The 22,973-nt window shown below is 43.3% G+C and overlaps 1 protein-coding gene across 1 annotated transcript in view; it reads right to left on the minus strand.

Moving 5' to 3' along the window:
* Positions 1–13,313, minus strand: part of LOC128839128 (hippocampus abundant transcript-like protein 1) — a 46,235-nt gene extending 32,922 nt beyond the window's left edge. The window contains exon 1 of the mRNA XM_054031832.1: positions 12,977–13,313. Coding sequence (XP_053887807.1) covers positions 12,977–13,123 — 147 coding nt within the window. The 5' untranslated portion in view covers positions 13,124–13,313. The remainder of the gene's footprint in view (positions 1–12,976) is intronic.
* Between the last annotated feature and the right edge of the window lie 9,660 nt (positions 13,314–22,973).

A 22,973-nucleotide genomic window follows, 5' to 3' on the forward strand; every position in this document is an offset into this window, starting at 1 on the left:
ATCTGTAACTTTCACTCTATGCATCTGAAGAAGTGAGATTTTTACCCACGAAAGCTTATGCCCAAATAAATCTGTTAGTCTTTAAGGTGCCACCAGACTCCTTGTTGTTTTTGTAGATACAGACTAACACGGCTACCCCCTGATACTCTGTATTTTTAGTTTCAAGGTGCTTTTTTTTTTTTTTTAAACACAAATCAAAATGCCCCAGCTTGTGTCACTAAACCTAAATCTTACCATTTTAAAGATTTTAATTTTTTGTGCCTTTATCCAATTTATTCAATTAACTAAGCTTTATTAACACTTCCCTGTACCTATTTTGGTACAGAACCAACAGTTGTATATGCAGTTGCTTTAAACAGAAGAGAAACTAGAATTAATGCACTATTACCAAAATTCCTAAAGTCAAGATCTCCCAGGCTAACTACCATATTACACTTCCTGTTTCGTAGCATATACAACATTAGTTTACATTTAACAAAACAGAAGATGCATTTCTAGCTTGTCTGTGTATACTACAGAAGAAAACTTCTTGAATATTTAGTTTTGCATCCCTAACAAGAAACAAACGAAGGGGGGAGGGGAGCGTCACCTTGAAATTCCCTTAGTTTTAGTTTATTTTAATAAAGTAAATATCCAGTACTCTTTACAACCTCTGTAGACTTCTCCAGTGGAGTCCAGGCTTCTGCAAAGTTGCGAAAAGCTCCTTAAGCCTGGAACCAAGCAGTTTGGCTGCACTTTCGAACCCCACCATCCCTTGCTCCATGGCTATTATGTCTCTTCCGTTTACAATTTCTTCCTGTTTCAACAGATGAACTTGTAGATTCAGCTAACCAAATAGCTGTGAAGTTAATTACCAATGAATGCATCTCTCTGAGCTCAGTAATTCAGCTTAATAGAATTTTATCTTATTCCACTGTGCCCTTATATGTGGATCAGAAAAGGGATGGTATTCCAAAGAAACTAACATATGCTAATTTAAATCGAGATGAAGGCGCACTTCTACTAAAACACCTATACGGATTCAACCAATTATCTACAGCTAGGAAGAGGGGTGGATGGGGATGGCTGGTAATAATTTAATCTGCTTATTAAAAGAAAAAATATATACAATAACTCCTCCCTTAACATTGTAGTTTGGTTCCTGAAAAATGCTATTTTAAGTGAAATGATATTAAGCGAATCCAATTTCCCTATAAGAATTAATGTAAATGGGGGGGGACTAGGTTCCATGGAAATTTTTTTTGCCAGACAAAAGACATTATATACATATACAGTATAAGTTTTAAATAATTTTAAACAATTTAATACTGGACTCCCCAACCTGATTGTGAAGCTTGGTTGAGGCAGGGATGTAGTGGAGTCGGGGCGCAGGGGCTTGCCCCATTCCACCTGCCCAGCACTCCTGCCAGGGAGAGGGGTCGGGGATTTACCCGCTCCCTGGCTGGAATGTCAGGCAGGTGGAGTGAGTAAGCCCCGGTGCCCCAACCCCACTCCCCAGGCAGAATAGGGCAAGCCAAACAACCTTATAACTGAACATTGCGCAACTTTAAACAAGTATGTTCTCTAATAGATCAGCAACCTAATAATGAAACAATGTTAACCGGAAACAACTTTAAGTGAGGAGTTACTGTATACTATTTCAATATATATTAACTGCATTTCTCTTCCCCATTCTTTGTAGAACACTATAAACTTTTTAAGGAAGGGAGAATATCCCTTAAGGAAGGGAGGTACATGTCCTACCATTCGACACTTCTGAAATGCAAAATGTTTAATAAAAATTGCCTATGCTCAGGTCTGCCACTGAACATTCACAACTGATTAAACACAGATTCCTCGCTCTCAAACACTATACAGCATGCACCACTCATACAGATCCAATATTTTAATGACTCCAACATCTCTCCTTAGAAAAGATTTCTTCTAAACAGAGAAAGAAAGCTACTATAAGGAGTGACATGTGACCTAGAAAGGAAACAGAACAGGCTAAAGAGTGATGGGAAAAAAGTTGTCTTGCTATATATATGGTGACATGTGCATTGGATAATTTGCATTGAGTCTTTTTGCTTCCTCAGAAGCTAAGCCTTACAATAAGTCATTTTGTAGGATGATCAGAGAGGAAATACAATAAATGAGATGAAATGATATTTTGTTTCAGTAACATCTATTTTCGTGCCCAAGTGCCATTTTCTCTACTGCTAAAAACAGACATTACATTGTTTTCCAGTCTCCTTATTTACTGATGTATAAACTGCCAGTCAAAAGTCTTCAACAATACATAAATTACAATGGCCTGATAATACCACAATCATAACAATGCAAATCCTGATAATTTTTCTGGATTAAAGATACTAGAACTGACGCTCCGTAGCGACAAACAGGTACAGTATGGGCAACAACTATGCAAGCTTCCCCATGTGGTCCTACTAACAACCGTCAACCCTAACCTTCAGGGACTATCTGTAGGGATGCACACAGTACCTCTTCCATGCTTCAAATCCTCTACATCTCTGGAAAACTGTCTGAAAGGGAAAAACTTGTGATGGCAGTTTCTTCACTTTAGGCATTTTAGAACCCAAATGAGACAACGAGGCACTGATTTCATGTAGTCTACCAGCCACTCAGATCAAAGTCTCTGTTCTGCTACTGAAACTGCAAGACATCCAGTCCCCTTTAATTCAGTATTTCAAATTACACTGAACTTATCTATTGTGTGTTATCATTAGAAAGTAAATTTTCTATATTGGTATAGATTCATGTGTATTTGTAAACCACACACAGTACTCAGCATCAAATTCAGTGATAGTTACACACTATCATACCATAGTGCTTTTTCAAGCACTGAGTTGTTTCAATTATTCCACGCAAGTTATTTTGCCAATGACTTCAGATACAATACTGGAACTCTTGTTCAGCATACATAGTTCCTAGGCAGCATGCCTCAAAACACTGCGGGTATGTGGCAACTGAAGTCTGAAGTTTCAGATATCAAATGCTCACAAACAGTAGTGAAGTACTGTGTAGTCATTACTGCAAATTAAATGGCATATGGATATAGCCATTCCCACTGGACAGAAAGCAATTTAAAGTAACTTGAGTACCATCGTAATATGCACAACATAAGAAACTTGGACAGAACTGCAGAGCAAAACAAAGATGGTCCCTTAGTGTTGCTTTTTGACCTTGGTCTATTCACAGGATGGTCAGCCAGCACAAACAAACTCCAGCTTGTACATCATGTGGCAGTTTGTCTAGGGTGGAGCAAGCCACAGAGCGCACATCACAGCAGTCCACATTCTCCATTTGCTTTGTTGTCCAATTCAAGGTGCTGGTACTAATAATCAATGATTTTGGACCAGACTACCTCAGACGCCACCCATTAAGACAGTTGCACTGAGTGGGGCCACAGAAAAAGTGTCCAAAGTAAAACTTTCATGAACTGGAGGAACAGCATTTCTGATGTTGGGTCCTAGACTGTAGAACACTAAGAACTCAAAATGACCCTATCTGCACATTTTCAGAGCCCAGTATGAAATCTACCTTTCCACCAAAGCCTTTGAAGAACAGTGAGAGGTGGGAAGAAAGAAAACTCAAGTCCGAACAGCTGAATGGCAAAAAATAGAGTACTCAGTTAATTTTTATGATTGTTGTATAATAAAATTCACACCCAGTTACTATATAGCAGGGGTTCCCAACCTTGGTTCACAGCTTGTTCATGGTGAGCCCCAGGCAGGCTGCAAGACGCTTTGTTTACTTGAGCATCCACAGGTACGGCCACTCGCAGCTCCCAGTGGCCACGGTTTGCCGTTCCTGGCCAATGGGAGCTGCAGGAAGTGGTGGCCAGGCTGTATAGTAACTGTCAATCTATAACCAACAGACAAAAGTTAAAGAGATTAGATACTGACTGATCTTAAAGATCATTTTTGAAGTACAACATATACAACATACAGAAAACAAAAACAGTACAAAAACATTGGTTATGTTTCACAGTTTATCTTTAACCAATGACAAAATGACAGAATTAAAGACAACTGTTAAATCAGTTTTCTGGGTTTACTCACATAGAAGTTTTGTAACAAGTTTCATTCTTTAGAAATAAAGAAAATTTAATTCCATAGTTTGTTAACACCTGTTTTAAAACATTTAATCGAATTTCCAAGGGACTTAGATTCCCAAACTTTCCACAGCAAAAACTAGATCTTAACAGAAATATGAGCCTTGGATCACCTTCCCTCATGTGCATGGACTGATTCCCCACCCTTTTGCAATCAATTTTTGTAGCAACTACAGCAGTTGCTTACATGGAAGTAATGCTACAAAAGTATTTACTTACATTCAGCTCTCTTTAATGCTATATATATTTTGTCTTTAAGAGATTAGTCAGAATCTCCTTTTGCTCTTCATTTCATTTCTCCCCCAATCCCATCTTCCTGACTTCTTTATCCTCAATTCTACATGTGCAGGGAATAATGGGACAGTCAACACACTACTGGTCACCTTGTATATTAGTCAGCACTGGCCTATGATTCTGATCAGATTTAGTACACCACCACCTGCAAGGCTGTTCTTCCACTCGTACAAACAGCAACCTAGGTGAAAACTGTAGAGATTCCCACAATTCAGTAGTTACTAATGAAATGAGTAGCATAAAAAAATTATTTAAATAAACCCACTTTCAGTTTTGTACATGTCATCACTAAGCTTTATGGAATGGGAATTAAGTAAAAAAGCATTTCTTCAGCAAATAATAAATCCTGATCAGTTTAATTTTTCATTTGCCAAACTGAATTTAAAATCGAAAGTGTAATAGACACACTAAGCATTAATCTATAAGAAATCAGGAAACCATGCCGTACTTTAAAGAAGCAACTTCTACATTGGGTGTAAATATGCACATTCTTGAAATGAATAATTATTTTTCCAGGTATTTAGCTCTTACTCAACTTATTTGTTTCACAATCAATCATGTAACTTAGGTATTCTCCTATTTAAGATTTTTCTAAAAAGTCTGTCACTATAGTATTTAAGTGCTGAGGAGAGAATTTTCTTAGGAAAAGACCAGAAGGGACCATTATGATCAATCATCTAGTTTAAACCCCAGCCTAACAAACAGAATTTCATCTCATAATTCCTGAATCAAACTTACAATAGACTAAGAGCATTTTGTAGAAATACATCTAATACTGATTTCAAGTGATGGAGAATCCACCAGATCCTTTGTCGAGTTCCAATAGTTAATTACACTATTTTAGAAATGCACCTTATTGTATGTAATTGGCTCACGTCTGTTTCCAGCCATTGAATCTCATTATATCTGACGGCTACATTAAAGAGTCTTCTACCACCAAAAAAATCTTCTCCCCATGCAGTGAACTGATCTCCTCTTAACCTTTCCTCTGGTTAAAGAAAAACTAGATTGTCTCAATATACAGCAGGTTTCCAGAGCTCTCTATTCTAGAAGGGTTCTTATACCATCTTCATTTCCATAGTATTCAAGCACCTTCCACAAACATCTGTCACATGTGGTTTGTTCTCTCATCTTGCTAAGGGGAGAAGTGAGTGCAGCAGTATAGCATTTTGGTAGGTTTTTTGTGCTGCTGTCAGTTTATTTTTTAAATATGTACATGCTGCTATATGTCTCTATTAGAGACAGCAAGCTTAAAGAAGGGTATCTTGCACTCAGAGCAGAAGGTGGAGAGGTTTATGATAGCCTCTTTTCTCTGGACTTGGTTCCAGTCCCTTAGAAACTGCTGCCTTCAGCAGACTAGCTTTATCTTTTAAGTAGAAAGTATTATTCTGCCCAAGACCTTGTCTACACTACTGCGGTAAGTCAACATAAGTTACGCTACTCCACATAGCTTAGGTTGACTCACTGCTGTGTCTTCACTGTGCTACACTGACGGGAGACGCTTTCTCGTCGACTTCACCGAAACGAGAAAATTAAGGTGAGTACCAAAGTCGACCAGAAAGCACTCTGCAGTCGATTTAGTGGGTCTTCACTAGACCCGCTAAATTGACCCCTGCTGAATCGATCGCAGCGTCGATCTGCTGTAAGTGTAGACAAGGCCCAAGATGTGGAGTTGTCAAACTTCATTGTCATCCCTGCATTTCAAGCAATCGGATCTACCCTAGGTCAGGCCCTAGAGTGCAGAGTAGAGGAAACCTTTACTTTTAAAAAAGTCAATTTATTATTTTTATTTAAATTAATTTCTTTAAATAAGTTTCTTTTTAAAAAGAACCCCTTTTAAAATTAAATTTGAAATTACGACAATTTATGTTAAGGCCTAAACTTACTATAATTCACTAAAATCATTTAAATGAATGAAAACATGCTGCACCAAGGAACCCTCAAATTTTAATGTGTGCTGCTTTTTTAAATACAGGGTGCTGCTTTTTTAACTGTACGTACAATCGGGGGGGAATATCTGACTTTTGAGGTCAACTCAAGCTTTACAAGTATGTCACAGTGACACATTAAGTATCTATATTATTTTCAGTCTTCTCTTCTTTCCTCCCAATGTAAGTACTTTCAGTTTGTACTCTTAATTTGGACCAGTTCATTCAAAGCTGAGAAAGCAATTAGCTGTTGAAAAAGCCGGAAAGTTTGTTTTCCTCTTGAAGTCTATGAATAAAAAACAGGTGGGAGAGGATGAGATCTACACATGAGAAAGCATGAATGACAATGGGAATTAGGCATCTAACTTGCTTAGGCACTTTTGAAAATACCACTAGGTATATCTGCATCTTTACGCTCCTAACTACCTTTGAAAATGTAGCCCATGGTGACCAGAAATTCAATTCACTAACTGCATTTAATACTTCCTTTGTTTAATAAATCAGTTGTAAATGCAAAAGACATTTTCTTAAAACTCTTATGCATCCAGCACATTTAAGATAATTTTATTTAACTAAGAAGAATCTTAAAAGGTTAGTTTTGTGCATTTTTAACAGGAATTCAATTTCCATCCACATGCAACTTGATATAAATCATAAGTAAAAAGTTATTAGTAAGAAACGTACCATTCACTGTTTTCTAACAGAAATAATGTAGAAAATTACAAGTGTGAATAAGTATATGTTCAGTTATAACACTGCTTAAATAAATGCGCAGAGAGATAATATACAGTCCTAGTTAGCGAATATTAGTATCAAATTTAGTTTAAAACCCATATTTGGTTGCAAATAAACAAGTTTTAATGGTTATACCAACCAATGAGAACGCACCTCCCCTCTTTAGGATAGCAACCAAGAAGTTAAAAGCAAAACAAGATTAAAATCATTTTAAATCAAGGTTTCCTGCTTTCTGCTTTAAATCATTAAAATCAGTTATTTAAATACCTGATTTAAATCAAAGCACTGACTGTATCCTTGAAGATAAGGACTGAGACCTTGAACTTGACATTCTATGCAAAGCTAGTGCAGAAAATGGAAGACAGGTTTAACAGGCTCACACATTCTTGTAGCTATTCTCTAAATCCGATCTTGATTTTTCAACATTCTTGTTGAAGTGTGGACACAGTATTCCTGTAAAGATCTCATCAACGCTGCATACAGATGCATACTCCTACTCCTACCATTTATACATCTAAGGATTACATCAAACATCATTGCAACATCTGCATTGACCTAGCATAGTGCAACTTTATCAGAGACTAATGGACAGAGGGAGAGTTTCCAATGTAGTCTGATCACAAACTGCCAATAGCCTTGCAGACATCTTTGTAAAAGGGTTGATTGCATCTATTGAACAGAAAATATAAGCAGGGTGTGCTTAGCATCAGGGCTTTGGAGCGGAGCCCGGAACTGGAGCGCAGACCAGTGGGTTTTTGCCCAGAGCTGGAGCAGAGCCGGAGCGGAGCAATTCAAAAATTTGATTGCTCCAAATCCCTGCTTAGCATATGGTTGACAGAAGAGCCTGGGATGCCTTACAAACTCAGCCTCATGTAAATATTCAATAGGCGATGGCAACAAAATAGATCCCTGTGGGACTGCATATACAAGGACCTTCAGGGGAATGGGAACAGCCTCAATCACCACATTCTGGCAAACTCAGCCTCATGTAAATATTCAATAGGTGATGGCAACAAAATAGATCCCTGTGGGACTGCATATACAAGGACCTTCAGGGGAATGGGAACAGCCTCAATCACCACATTCTGGGTCCTGTTTGGGAGAACTGACTGAAGCCTTTGAAGGGATGTGCCATCTACTCAAATGCGGTCACAAAATCAAGTTAACAGCACTTTCTGACTGAGTGTTGAAAGCTGCAGAAGTGAAGCAGTAAGAGCACTGACTAGCCTATACTCATGGGACCATCTCCATAACAAGAACCAAACTAAGACTGACTGCAAAGAGCCCACATAGTGAATTCTAAATGGTGTGGGACTTTGGAGGTCAATCTATAATTATTAGGGCTGTCAAGCAATTAATCGCACTGTTAAACAATAATAGAATACCATTTATTTAAATATTTTTGGAGGTTTTCTACATTTTTAAATATATTGATTTCAATTAACACAATACAAAGTGTGCAGTGCTCACTTTATATTTTTATTACAAATATTTGCACTGCAAAAAATAAAAGAAATGGTATATTTCAATTTACCTAATACAAGTATTGTAATGCAATCTCTATCATGAAAGTTGAACTTACAAATGTAGAATTATGTACAAAAAATAACTGCATTCAAAAATAAAACAATGTAAAACTTTAGAACCTACAAGTCCACTCAGCCCTACTTCTTGTTCAGCCAATCGCTCAGACAAACAAGTTTGATTACAATTTGCAGGAGATAATGCTGCCCACGTCTTGTTTACAGTGTCATCTGAAAGTGAGAACAGGCATTCGCAAGGCACTGTTGTAGCTGGCATCGCAAGATATTTACGTGCCAGATGTGCTGAAGATTCATAATTCCCTTGATGCTTCAACCACCATTCCAGAATATATGCGTCCATGCTGGTGATGGGTTCTGCTCGATAACAATCCAAAGCAGAGCGGACTGATGCATGTTCATTTTCATCTGAGTCAGATGCCACCAGCAGAAGGTTGATTTTCTTTTTTGGTAGTTCGGGTTCTGTAGTTTCTGCATCTGAGTGTTGCTTTAAAGCATTCTCCACAACTTGTCCCTCTCAGATTTTGGAAGGCACTTCAGATTCTTAAACCTTGGGTCGAGTGCTGTATCTATCCTTTGAAATCTCACATTGGTATCTTCTTTGCGTTTTGTCAAATCTGCTGTGAAAGCGTTCTTAACATGAATATGTGCTGGGTCATCATCTGAGACTGCTATAACATGAAATATATGGCAGAATGTGGGTAAAACAGAACAGGAGACATACAGTTCTCCCCCAAAGAGTTCAATCACAAATTTAGTTAACACATTTTTTTTAAACAAGCATCATCAGAATGGAAGCATGTCCTCTGGAATGGTGGCCAAAGCATGAAGGGGCATATGAATGTTTAGCATATCTGGCATGTAAATACCTTGCAACGCCGGCTACAAAAGTGCCATGTGAACACCTGTTCTCACTTTCAGGTGACACTGTAAACAAGACGTGGGCAGCATGATCTCCTGCACATTGTAACCAAACTTGTTTGTCTGAGCGATTGGCTGAACAAGAAGTAGGACTGAGTGGACTTGTAGGCTCTAAAGTTTTACACTGTTTTGTTTTTGGGTGCAATTATGTAACTAACAAACAAAAATTTACATTTGTAAATTACACTTTCACAACAAAGCTTGCACTACAGTACTTGTATGAGGTGAACTGAAAAATAATATTTTTGTTTACAGTGCAAATATTTGTAATCAAAAATAATAATATAAAGTGAGTACTGTACACTTTGTATTCTGTGTTGTAATAGCAATCAATATATTTGAAAATGTAGAAAAACATCCAAAAATATGTTGGTTGGTGTTAAGTCCCTGAATTTTAAAAAACAATTTCCTCTGCTACTTCACTTGCAGAATCTACTAGTTGATCTGCAAGTGTAAACCAGTCTGGAGGAATAAATTCAAGGCCAGGTGCTTCAAGCATTTCTTGAACACTGCTCCATTTGTGTTACGCTGAAGATAATGTTATCATGAAAAATGGTAACAACGTTATTCAAGTCTCAGCTTTTTAATAGCAAAAAAATTACTCAAGAATAATCAGTAAGTGAAAATGGATATACATTTATAGTTTTGTCATAAGAAACTAGTTTATGTGGAAGCTGTAGAATTTCAGTGTTAGAAAACAAATGTTTGAATTATTACTAATTCAGAAAAAGTTACAGGCATATTCCCTCCTCTGCACTTAAATTTGTAAAAGGAAAAACCTTGTTGCAAAATAGACCACAATAAGTTAGTATTGAATAATAGTTATTTTGCTATCAGTGTTACTAAAAAAAACTTCTTTAGTTGTAAAAAGTTTATTATATGAACCTCCTCCATGGTTGCAAAACTTAAAATCAATACCATGGTAAATTAATTTAACTCCATACCATCAGAATGTATAGTACTGCCAGCAGGCACTTGTGTAGAAACCAACCCAATGTCCAACCAAAGTGTAAATTTAATTTTAGAAGACAATTAAAGCTAAAATTATGAAGTTTATATTGCCAGCGTAAATGTATTTAATACCATTAGAATTCACTTAAATGACTACAGACTTCTGATATTAGTTTCAAGGAAAATACAACTGATTTTGAAAAGGTCACATTCACTGAAAAGTTTTGTGTGTCTTATTTCTACAATATAAGAGAACAATTAAAACAAACTTCAACAAAGCAAAACTTAAATAGGGAAATTAATTCCTGACATAAAAAACCTATTTTCCAAAACTGAAAAAGATGAAGAAATTTGGACAACAAGACAGACTTACTTCCAAATACTCTTCCACTTTGTCAAAACAAATCAGTTTAAAATCCATTGTCATAATTCTTCTGTCCTGCCAAACATGGCATCTACTGTAGAGATCAAATACAAAGCCAGATCAAATAGCTGACCAAAAATTCATTTCATAGTATTTCTTCTTTTATCAAATGCCAAAAGGCAAATTTCTGACTTCAGATCACAACACTGCAATCCTCCTAACCTCAAAGGGAGCTTTGCAAGCACACACCCATAAAGACAAAACTTGGCCCTTATTATTTTAGCTTGAATAACCCCATTCAATAAATACTCATCATACAGAAGTCTAGCAATATGACAATCACATGGGTTTCAGCTGAGATGACCTAAACTGACATAACAAAATACAGTAGAACCTCAGAGTTATGAATGCCTCTGAAACGGAGGTTGCTCATAACTCTGAAATGTTTGTAACTCTGAACAAAACGTTTTGGTTGTTCTTTCAAAAGTTTACAAATGAACATTGACTTAATGCTGCTTTTAACCACCTTAATTTAAATGAAACAAGCACAGAAACTGTTTCCTTACTTTGTCATTTTTTTAAAAAGCTTTCCCTTTTTTTTAGTAGTTTACATTTAACACAGTACTGTACTTGCTTTATTTTTGTTTCTGAGGCTGCCTCATTCCCATTCCAAATGAGTTCTGTGGAAAAATTTCACCCCCTGCACAATGTACGTAGTCAAATTGAGCTAAGCACCAGATCAGACACCACTAGATCAATGGAAGTACTCTTCTATGACTTAAATCCACTTCTCCAAGAGGTGGTAGTGATTACATCAACAGAAGAACATTTCCATCCCTGTAATAAGTGTCTACACTACAGACATGCCTCTGTAGTGTTTCTAATTTAGACATAGCCAATAGACTGCATCAGGTTCACAAAGAAACAGAGAAAGAAAGACAACTAGAAAGTGCTGAAACAAAAATGGGCTGGGAGATTCAGGAGCAGATCTATTACCTGAAGCTACTTTTAAATAGACTGGATTTCAAATTGACAGTATCCTTTAAAGTAGATAATAGCTCTATGGCTTCAGCTTGCTAGAAGAGGCAGAGAGAAGTTACCACATAGTCACATAAATTAGAAATGCCAAGGATAGAAAGAATCACAGGAAGAGATTAAATATTCCTTATATACCATCTACCCAGGGCTCACACAAACTGCAACTTCCTTTATCTGAAACAGAGTAATAGAAACTCGGACCAAAGTTTTGTAACTCGAGGTTAGTTAGGGGAGAGCAGCAGGACAACTACAGAAGCCTTCTGTACAACTTTTCAACCAGTACAACAGATTGGGTTTGAAACCAAATTCACTCAGCACCAACTGTTTACAACATTATGGTCCACTTGACAAAAGGAGCTGCAAAACCCACTGCAAGTTAGTAGCAAGTTAAGCAGAGTTTTTACTCCAACCAACTGAACATTTTAACCTACATTTGGTATGTGGAAGTTCATTCACAGTGAAGTGAAACTACTATAAAGGACGCTGTTAATGACACTCCCAACTTCAGAAGAGTGTATGCAATACACCCTAAATACAAACTGGATTTTCCCCATGCACGGGGCGTCAGGGGGTTATTTAATTATGCATGCGGTGAGCCATTAACCAATTCGACTACCAAAGATAATTTCTGTGCCTATATCCTAGGAAGTAAATTCAAATTATTTCCGGTTAGCGCCTTTGTATCCCTCCCAAAGTCAACTTCTAAGAGTAAGAGACATAGAAAGTTGCCCCGACTGACAATTTGCTGTTCTCATGAAGAGGAAACAAGGAGGCTACAGCCCTGGCTCTAAGTAGGAACCGGCTATTTATTCCCCCCAGGCTGCAGACAATGGAAACACTCTGAACAAAGTAAGGCTGGAAACCTCCGCGCTACAGGGCTGCCCCGCATAGGGGGAGAACGGATCGGCACAAGGAGCCTCACGGTCCCGGGCACCGGAGATGCGGTGCGAGCCCCCGGCCAGCGAGCACCACCCCTCACCCGCCTTTGAGACACGGACCCGCCGCCGAGCTGGGCAGCACCCGCCGGGGAGGCGGCGGGCAGGATCTCACCCACCTGCCCCAACCACAGGCGCCCCCGCCCCGCACTCACCGCGCTGCCGCCGCCCGGTTTCAGGCCGATCCTCTTCACCAGCATGACGCAGATGCCCCGCTTCTCGCCGCCTTCCCCAGCTGCTGCTGCTGCTGGCGCCTCCGCCTCCCCGGCCGGGGCTGGCGGCGGCTCCGGCTCGGGGCTCATTTCGCTCCCATCCTCCCGGTGCAGCCGGGACGGCAGAGCGGCGGGGTCGGGGCAGGCTCGGGGCGTGCTCCCACCGGCACCTTCATCTGCAGCCGCGGAGGGGGAGGGGCAACGCTCCCCAGCCACAGTGACCGCCACCACCACGTGATTGCCGCCGCTTCGCTCCAAGCCCCTACCGGAAATAACGTCACTGACCCGCTCCGCAGCGCTCCCGGCCTGCGGCAGAGGAGGGCGGGGCCGGAGCAGCGGAGCGGGTCGTGTGGGTGGGTCCTAGCACCGACCTACCCCGACGCGAGAGAGCCGCCCGGTCACGTGATGCCCGCGCCTTTTCCTCTTCCCGCCCCACCCCTGCCTTATGGGTAGTGTTTAACCCTCGCGTTGCCGTAGAGCTGGGCGACCAGCCAGGTCAGCGCCAGGCAGCCTGCTCGCAGTGGCACCTGGGGATGGGGAGCATCCATTGCCCAAGGTCACCCAGCCAGCAGCGCACCAGGAATAGGACCGAGGTCTCCTCAGTCCCAGCCCAGTGGACACCCAGCCATTACACAGGACCCCTTGCGTTAATGAGTGTTAGACCTGACGTCACCAGCCCCTCTGGGCGACTGTTGCATTGCACCCCAGGATGTGACTCGGCAGAGCAGGGTGGCCTGTGGGATGGCCACTGAGAAGACAAACATTCACGGGACATAAAGTTGCCAACTGTCAAATCGCACAAACCAAACACCCGCCCCATGCCCCATGCCCTGCCCCTTTCCCAAGGCTCCGCCCCACTCCATCCCCCTCCCTGTTGCTCGCTCCCCCCACCTTCACTCACTTTCACCGGGCTGGGGGGCAGCATGTTGAGGTGCAGGGAGGAGAGTGGGCTCTGGGCTAGGGCCGAGGTGTTTCGAGTGTGGGAGGGGGCTCCGAGCTGAGCCTGGGGCAGGGGGTTGGGGTGCAGAGGGAGTGCATGGTGCAAGCTTCAGGAGGGGGCTCAGGGCTGGGGCAGAGGGCTGAGGGGCGGGGGGGGGAGTGCGGGGTGCAGACTCCGGCCGGTCAGCACTTACCTCAGGCAGCTCCCTGTCAGCAGCACAGTGGGGGTAAGGCAGGCTCTCTACCTGCCCTGGCCCCGCACTGCTCCCGAAAGCAGCCGCACATCCCAGTGGCGCCTGGGGTGGGGAGCAGGGCCAATGGGAGCTGTAGATTCGGTGCTTCTGGGAGGAAGACTGCCTTAGCCCTGCTGCGTCGCCGGACAGTTAACACCTAAAATCTCCTGGTCTGCCTTCAGTAGCCTCCAGGAAATAGAGCCTGATTCCAGGAGAGTCCCGGCAAAACCAGGAGAGTTGGCAACCCTAGTGGGATTGTTGCCAGCACAGGGGTGCCCGAGGCAAAGCAACAGCGGGTCCGTTGCCCGGTGTGCTTCGCGCCAATAAACACACCAGGGGGAGAAGCAAACAAAGTTTATTTGCAAAAAGAAGAACAGGAGTACTTGTGGCACCTTAGAGACTAACAAATTTATTAGAGCATAAGCTTTCGTGGACTACAGCCCACTTCTTCGGATGCATATAGAATGGAACATATAATGAGGAGATATATATACACACATACAGAGAGCATAAACAGGTGGGAGTTGTCTTACCAACTCTGAGAGGCCAATTAATTAAGAGAAAAAAAACTTTTGAAGTGATAATCAAGCTAGCCGAGTACAGACAGTGTGATAAGAAGTGTGAGAGTACTTACAAGGGGAGATAGTCAACGTTTGTAATGGCTCAGCCATTCCCAGTCCTTATTCAAACCGGAGTTGATTGTGTCTAGTTTGCATATCAATTCTAGCTCTGCAGTCTCTCTTTGGAGTCTGTTTTTGAAGTTTTTCTGTTGTAATATAGCCACCCGCAGGTCTGTCACTGAATGACCAGATAGGTTAAAGTGTTCTCCTTCCTCCTTCTGGGCTGTAGTCCACGAAAGCTTATGCTCTAATAAATTTGTTAGTCTCTAAGGTGCCACAAGTACTCCTGTTCTTCTTTTTGCGGATACAGACTAACACGGCTGTTACTCTGAAAGTTTATTTGGGATCCCAAAGCGGTGCAAGGAGACAGGCACGTCTCAGATCAAGCACATTAACAGGAACAGTTTTTCTTCTTTTATACATTTTGCAGTTAAACCTCACCCCCCCCCTTTCCCCTCTAGCCCTCCCTTTCTCCCCCCCATTCCTCCCTCTACCCCTCCCGTCCCTGGTAATAGTTAAGTCATTCTTGGCAGCTATAAGCCTAGCTTGTTAGTAACTTCTTTAAACCGTTATCTTGTCCTTTTTCCCTTCAGCCAGAAACATGCAGGCCTCATTATTACCGCTTGAGCAGGGGGTTGCACACAGATAACTGGTTGCTTACATATTCCAATTGCACCTGGCTTTTGAGGTTGATTAGAGTTTAAACATGGAAGGACAGAGTTTGGTTCACTTAGGCCTAGTGCAGGAAGGCTTCATTGACACTCAGTGGCCTTCCACCCTCCCGAGTTACCTAGGGTGATGCCTAGTGACGTCAACAACTCCCTCCTTTGAGAATACTCAACAAGCTTTTGGCTGAGTTTTCTCATATTCTGTGGACAAGATATGATTAAGTGCTATGAAGCTGGGGTTTTCAATGAGAGGATATGCCGGGATTTTTGAGGAACGGGGGGCACAAAGCTTACGGAGGAGCATTTTAAAACAAGCAATTAGGAGGAGGGTGACCAGGCACAGTACCACACCTGTGAGGAGGAGACGCACAAGGCCACCCCCCCAGTCCTCCTAGGTTGAGCAACCAACTTCAAAGGGAATCGAAACCTGTGGGTTCCCTTTCCTGGGCCTTCCACTGCTTGAAAGCCTGTTTGGCCGACAGGACGTGCTTGTTAATGTCCTGTGAGTTTTCCGGGACATAAGTACAACATTCATTCCCAATAAGGGCACACATCCCGCCCTGGGAGGCTAAAACATAATCTAAGGCCTGTCTGTTTTGCAGGGACAGCAACCGGAGCTGGTATAGCTTTGAGTTTTTTTATGGCTAAGGTCTTATTGTCTTTTGAATAACAGTTTAAGTCCCAGGTCGTCGCTGGTAGTCTTTTTCCGTAGGCTGGACGGTCCACCATTCAGGAGCGGGCACTGCCTTCAGACAGGAGTGATGAATCCAGTTCTTGTGTCCCTTGATCTTTGCTGCTGTGTGGGAGACCAGCAGGACGGTGTGGGGTCCCTTCCACTTCTCTTGGAGAGGCTTGTCCTTCCAGGTCCAAACGAGAACGGAATCGCCTGGCTGCAAGGCATGGACAGGGGCATCCAGCAGGAGAGGCTGCAAATCTCTGGTATACCTGTGGAGAGAACAGAGAACAGCAGACAGAGAGCACATGTACTGAGATAAAAAGCCACACCCCATTTCCCACTTCCCTGCCAGAACCGGTGTACCGTTCATAGGCCATGCCCTTCCAAACATAATCTCGAAGGGACTGAGCCCTAACCTGCCCTTTGGGAGAGCGCGAATGCGGAGCAAAACAAGGGGTAAGGCATCAGGCCATCCGCTGAATCGATCCACCAAGACGAAAAGGTATTTGAATCCTTGGGTCCGGGGGAACTCAGTAAAGTCTATTTGCCAAACCAGCCCCGGGCCTGGGGTAGGTTCCAGAGTGGCTGGTGGCACTGACACTCCTGGTCGAGGGTTGTTCTTTTGGCAGACTAGACATTCAGCCTGTACCTGGGAGGCCAGGGGTCTAAGAGCCTCCCTGCCAGCGTATAATTATTTGTTTCTTTACCAGGGTCAGTTCTTAATGTCTTTTGTAGTCAGGAATTCCTGGACTTTGTGGTTTCAATGAAGCAAGTGTTCCTTCTTCTCTTTTCCTGAAACAGTGTGGTTCAGCATCATACAGGGGAGAGGTTACTAGCACATCACCCTGTCTTTAAATAGGCTTATCATCAGTCGGAGAGTCCTCCCGAGGTGGAGGAGTCTTTTTACAGTGAGAAGCCTGGGTTCAGTGGGCAGTCCTTGGTACTTCACAGCGGTGTTGGTGGTTAACAGGACTTGGAAAGGGCCTTTCCAGTGTGGAGCCAAAGCAGTTTTTCGTTGATGGACTTTACGTAGACTCAGTCTCCTTGTTTCAATGAATGGCAGGGCTGCTGGGGTCTTTGGGTAGCACTTCTTTTATCTGTGAGAAAAGAAACCTAACACATTTCATTAATGCCTGGCAATGTTTTGCAGATCTCATAGTTGCTTGGGCACATTCAGGCCCCCCCCTTTTCTTGGCTGTCAGCCAAGTCTTAGCTCTGGGCAGTGTCCTTGGATGGTGCCAGCATCTTATCTTTGGACTGAGCTTGCTAGCTGTATTTTTTTCCTCAGTTAACTCGTTCTGTTCTTTTTCCTTCTCTCCTTCTTGGCTTCTTTTAACTTACAAAGGAAACTTCCATTCTTCACTCATACACCTTTTCCCAACAATGAACACATACACATTGCCATTATGAACTCTTCCAGTAAAATAACTTCTATACAGAGCTTTGGAGCAACAAACCAGGACGAGCACACCCACTTTTGAGGAGTCCAACAAAGTTCAGGAGGCTCACAGTGGCTTTAAGGCAAGGGGTGAGACCAACAGCAGCAATTAACAAGTCATCCACATATTGCAGGAGGAGGACCCTGTCCTCATTGTCCCACTCCTCCAAGTCTCTGGCCAGGGCCTGGCCGAAAAGGGTGGGGGAATTTTTAAATCCCTGGGCCAGCACTGTCCAGCAAAGCTGCTTTTTAACCCTCCTTTTGTCCTCCCACTGGCTCCACTCTGGGGCTTGCATGGCTGAGGGCTCAGTTGCAAGGGTCATTATCCAGGTATTCTCTGGGGGAAGGTGAGGGTTATTTCATCTTGGGTGAAATGCAGGGTGGCTCCTAAGCAACAAAGCAGGTCCCGTCCTAGTAGAAGTGTTGGACAATCGGGGAGGTAAACCAGTTTGTGAGATAGAGTTCTGTTTCCCAAAGCACATTCCGCTGGGGCATATACTGGGCACTTGGTTCCTTTCCCTGTGGCACCCACCACAGTGAGGGACTCTGACACAGGCAGCTGCAGGGGTTGGTTTATGGCGGTTTGTGCAGCTCCAGAGTCTATTAAAAAGTCTATGTCCGAATCTCCCACCCTCATGTTTACTCAGGGTTCCAGGGGCAGGATAGTCCGTCTCCCCTGACACTCCTATTCTTGATCCTCCGCTGCCATCATAGGGGTACCTTCTCTTTCGGGGCACTCATTTTTCCAATGTCCCTCCTTCCGGCATCTGGCACACTGGTTGCGACCCAGACGCCTTTCCTGTGAGCCAGGGCGCCCACGCCCACATCCTTTCATTCCCCGGCCCCTTCCACCTTCCTGGAATTTTCCCCTGCCACCAGCCTGTACTGCTGCGACCATCATTTTCGCTTGCCTCTTTTCCTTTTCTTTAGACACAACCTGATTACGCTCCACCTCAGACAGCAGGGTCTGCATAAGGACATTACAATCATCCCAGTCAAGCTTACAGCTAGCCAGGCACCCTTCAAAGACCGAGATAAACTTGCTTGGGTTCGTAGAGAATTCCCCTGCCTGTGCCTTAAAGGCTGCTAGGTCCACCGGGTTAAAAGGCTCATGGGTGTAAACCTGCATAGTAGTGGCCTGATTCCTATCTGAGCCATGTCTGGACACCATGGTCTCAGTGATCAACGGAAAAAATTCCACCGAGGGGGCAATCTCTGGGACCTGAGACACCTTGTCTTTATATGGTGGGGGTGTGATAGCCGAAGGGGACACCGGACCCGCCATTACAGCTGTGGGGGGTTCTGGGAACTAACAGTAGCTACTATCGAACCTGTCGGAGTCAAATTACACTTTTGCAAAATATCTAACCTATCTCTTAGCAACATAAACAACTGTACATACATATGTTCATTCCATTTACCCGTTTGCTGACAAAACAGAAGTAATTGAAGTATCGTATTATAATTAAGTGATCCTTCCGGTGGCCACCTTTCCTGGTCCTCTAGCTGATATTGAGGCCAGTCTACTGTACAGAATCTTTTCAGTTTACTTTTAACCAACGGATCCGATCCAAACACTTTCCAGTTCACCAGAATGCATTCCAAGGGTGTACACCTTACCCTGCCTGCCATACTCTGTCCCTGCCCCATAGGGAGACACTGGGCGTCCCCAGGTCAAGACAGATAAAGTCCCCACTGGACTTTTCCTACTTTATCCAAGGGTCCGGTTCTGCACCGTCGCCCTATCCACGGGACCGGTTCCCCACCGTCGCCCGCAGCTGCTTCTCCACTACTCGAGCGCGTTGCACCGTTGTGCCCTCTGGGGTCGACCAAACCACGTCTTCGCCGAGGCCCCCGGTAAAGTCACCGGTGCGCGCTGGGCGTCGGTCGTCACCGCAATCTGTCGACCTCTGAGAGGGGTCCGGGCAAGGCTAAATTTTAGCCTCGAGCCCTACGTTGGGCGCCAAAACTGTTGCCAGCACAGGGGTGCCCGAGGCAAAGCAACAGCGGGTCCGTTGCCCGGTGTGCTTCGCGCCAATAAACACACCAGGGGGAGAAGCAAACAAAGTTTATTTGGGATCCCAAAGCGGTGCAAGGAGACAGGCACGTCTCAGATCAAGCACATTAACAGGAACAGTTTTTCTTCTTTTATACATTTTGCAGTTAAGCCTCACCCCCCCCCTTTCCCCTCTAGCCCTCCCTTTCTCCCCCCCATTCCTCCCTCTACCCCTCCCGTCCCTGGTAATAGTTAAGTCATTCTTGGCAGCTATAAGCCTACCTTGTTAGTAACTTCTTTAAACCGTTATCTTGTCCTTTTTCCCTTCAGCCAGAAACATGCAGGCCTCATTATTACCGCTTGAGCAGGGGGTTGCACACAGATAACTGGTTGCTTACATATTCCAATTGCATCTGGCTTTTGAGGTTGATTAGAGTTTAAACATGGAAGGACAGAGTTTGGTTCACTTAGGCCTAGTGCAGGAAGGCTTCATTGACACTCAGTGGCCTTCCACCCTCCCGAGTTACCTAGGGTGATGCCTAGTGACGTCAACAGGATGGTGCCCTAATTCAAATGTGGTCCATGATGTGAACAAGTGACAGTGTGAGAGCTGCTGTACAATGCCACATATCCATCCGGACTCCCCAGGTTGTGTCAGACCTGTAGGGCAATCAAGTTAATGATGCTTTGATGTTGTAACTTTCTATTACTGGTCTCCTAAGAAAATACTGAACAGACTTTCTGCACCATGCCTTCTGGGTCCCCTAATGGCTTTCTCTGTCCACTTGTGTTTCAGCTCTCTCTCTTCCCTTAGAATCTACAGCATCTCTTCCTTTCCTTTCCTGAACCTGTAAGAGAGTGTGTCCTGAGGTGGGTGAGAGAGAGAAATGGGCCTTTTCTCACAAATTTTTCCTACCACCCTTCTGTCCTGTTTCAGGACCACCCTGTTTCTTCAAGAGAAGGTGAGGGCCATGAACCTGATCATGTTTATCTGATTGCTTCTCTTACTCTTAGCTATTTTGCTGAGCAACTTTAAAAAACCAACATATTAAAAAAGGAAGAAATAAATTACTGCCAAGAAACTAGTGAATGTTTGTTTTATAGGCTAAGAATGTAAGTTGAGTAATTAGGAAAGCATTAAATGCATTCTAAGAAGTTCTTACTACTGCCATGGCTATGCCCACTTTTTACTGGCTGGGTCTTGGAGGGGAAGAGGCGGTGCGAGGGCGGGGCCTCGGGGAAGGGGCGGCATGGGGACAGGGCCTCGGGGACAAGGGAGAGCATGCGGTGGGCAGGGCCATGGGGTGGGAGCCAGTGGCCCCCCACTTTTGGAAGGCTTCCATCGCTCCTGCCTCCTTTTGTGTGTGTTCATTTTGTTGTGTTCTAAGTAATGGGATCAGACTTTAATAACAACATCAGCAATTACAGATCCAGCTCATCTCTACTAACTTCTTCTCTTTTAATCATAAATGCAATTTTAGCAATCTCCTGACCCACTTGAAGTCAACTGTATGTTTGCTATTGATTTCAGTGGTGCCAGTATTTCACCCCTTATGTTTATTACCACAAAAACTTCAGGCCAGTCATCACTTTTGAAACTTAAGACATTTATTTAGAGAGGGACCAGACATCAATCCAGGTTCTCCACATCTTTCTAAACAAGTCTCTCCTATTTCAAACTTGTAAGTAAATAGCCAGGCAAGGTGTGTTAGTTTTCCTTTGTTTTTCTCAACTTGTAAATGTACCTTTTACTAGAGTGTTTATCTTTGTTTGCTGTACTTTGAACCTGAGACTAGAGGGGAGTCCTCTGAGCTCTTTAAGTTTGATTACCCTGTAAGGTTAATTTCCATACTGATTTTATAGAGATGATTTTTACCTTTTTCTTTAATTAAAAGCCTTCTTTTTAAGAACCTGATTGATTTTTCCTTGTTTTAAGATCCAAGGGGTTTGGATCTTGATTCACCAGGAGTTGGTGGGAGGAAGGAGGGGGGATGGTTAATTTCTCCCTGTTGTAGATCCCAGGGGGGTTGGAACTGATTCACCAGGAGTTGGTGGGAGGAAGGAGGGGAATGGTTAATTTCCCCTTGTTTTAAGATCCAAGGGGTTTGGATCTGTTTTCACCAGGGACTTGGTGAAGTTTTTTTCAAGGTTTCCCAGGAATGGAATCCATTGAAATGGTGGCAGCAGAACCAGAGCTAAGCTGGTAGTTAAGCTTAGAAGTTTTCATGCAGGCCCCTACATTTGTACCCTAAAGTTCAAAGTGGGGATCCAGCCTTGACATGGTGGTAGAGCGGTGGGATCATTTTAAACCCAAAAGCCAGTGAGATTTTTTTTTTCCTTCTAGCTGCTTGGAAAGCCGAGCTGGAAGTAGATAGATGCATATCTTATCTCTCCTTGCCTGAAGGCAGAGGTGTTAAGTTTTTTTAACAGGTCCTTTGTTAAGAGAAGGGTTCAATTAGCAAACGACTGGTAAAAGGAATTTACAAGCTGAATTGTTTTTTTTTCTTTTTACATCCTCGGGAGTAGCTAGTTAGAAAGTCTCTGTTAACTCAGCAGCAGCCAGAGCTGAGAACCTCCCAGTTTCAGCCAACTGCAGAGGGGGTGACCCAGCACAAGAAAACAGGAAAATGACTGAGAAGTAGCTAAAAATATTGAACTGGCCAAACTAGAAGCAGAAGAAAATGAAAGAAAACATCAGAGACTGCTTCAATTAACAAAACTCGAGACAGAGCAGAGAGAAAGAGAAGAAAAAGCCAAAGAGGAGGCCCACAAGAGAGAGATGGAGCTGAAAGAAAAAGAGATGGAGCTGAAAGAAAAAGAGATGGAGGAGAGAGAAAAAGAAAGGAAGCATGAACTGGAAGTAGCAAAGGCTAAGCAGGATGCACCAGCCAATGCTAACAACCCCCCTCCAGGTACCACATCCCATCCCAGAAAATTCCCCACCTACAAGGCAGGCGATGATACTGAGGCCTTCTTAGAAAATTTTGAAAGGGCCTGCCTTGGATACAGCATCGCTGCAGACCAGTACATGGTAGAGCTGAGGCCGCAGCTCAGTGGACCCTTAGCAGAGGTGGCGGCTGAAATGCCTAAGGAACACATGAACAGTTATGAACTTTTTAAAAACAAGGCCAGACTCAGAATGGGGCTAACACCCGAGCATGCCCGTCGGCGGTTCAGAGCCCTAAAGTGGAAACCCGATGTGTCATTTACCCGTCATGCCTACCACATTGACAAAAATTGTGATGCCTGGGTATCAGGAGCAAATGTTCAATCTCTGGAAGATCTGCTTTCCCTAGTAAAAATGGAGCAGTTTTTAGAGGGTGTTCCTGAGGAAATAGAAAGGTACATCCTAGATAGGAAGCCCAAAACT

The sequence above is a fragment of the Malaclemys terrapin genome, chromosome 6 (assembly GCF_027887155.1).
Source record: "Malaclemys terrapin pileata isolate rMalTer1 chromosome 6, rMalTer1.hap1, whole genome shotgun sequence".
NCBI classification, from domain to species: domain Eukaryota; kingdom Metazoa; phylum Chordata; order Testudines; family Emydidae; genus Malaclemys; species Malaclemys terrapin.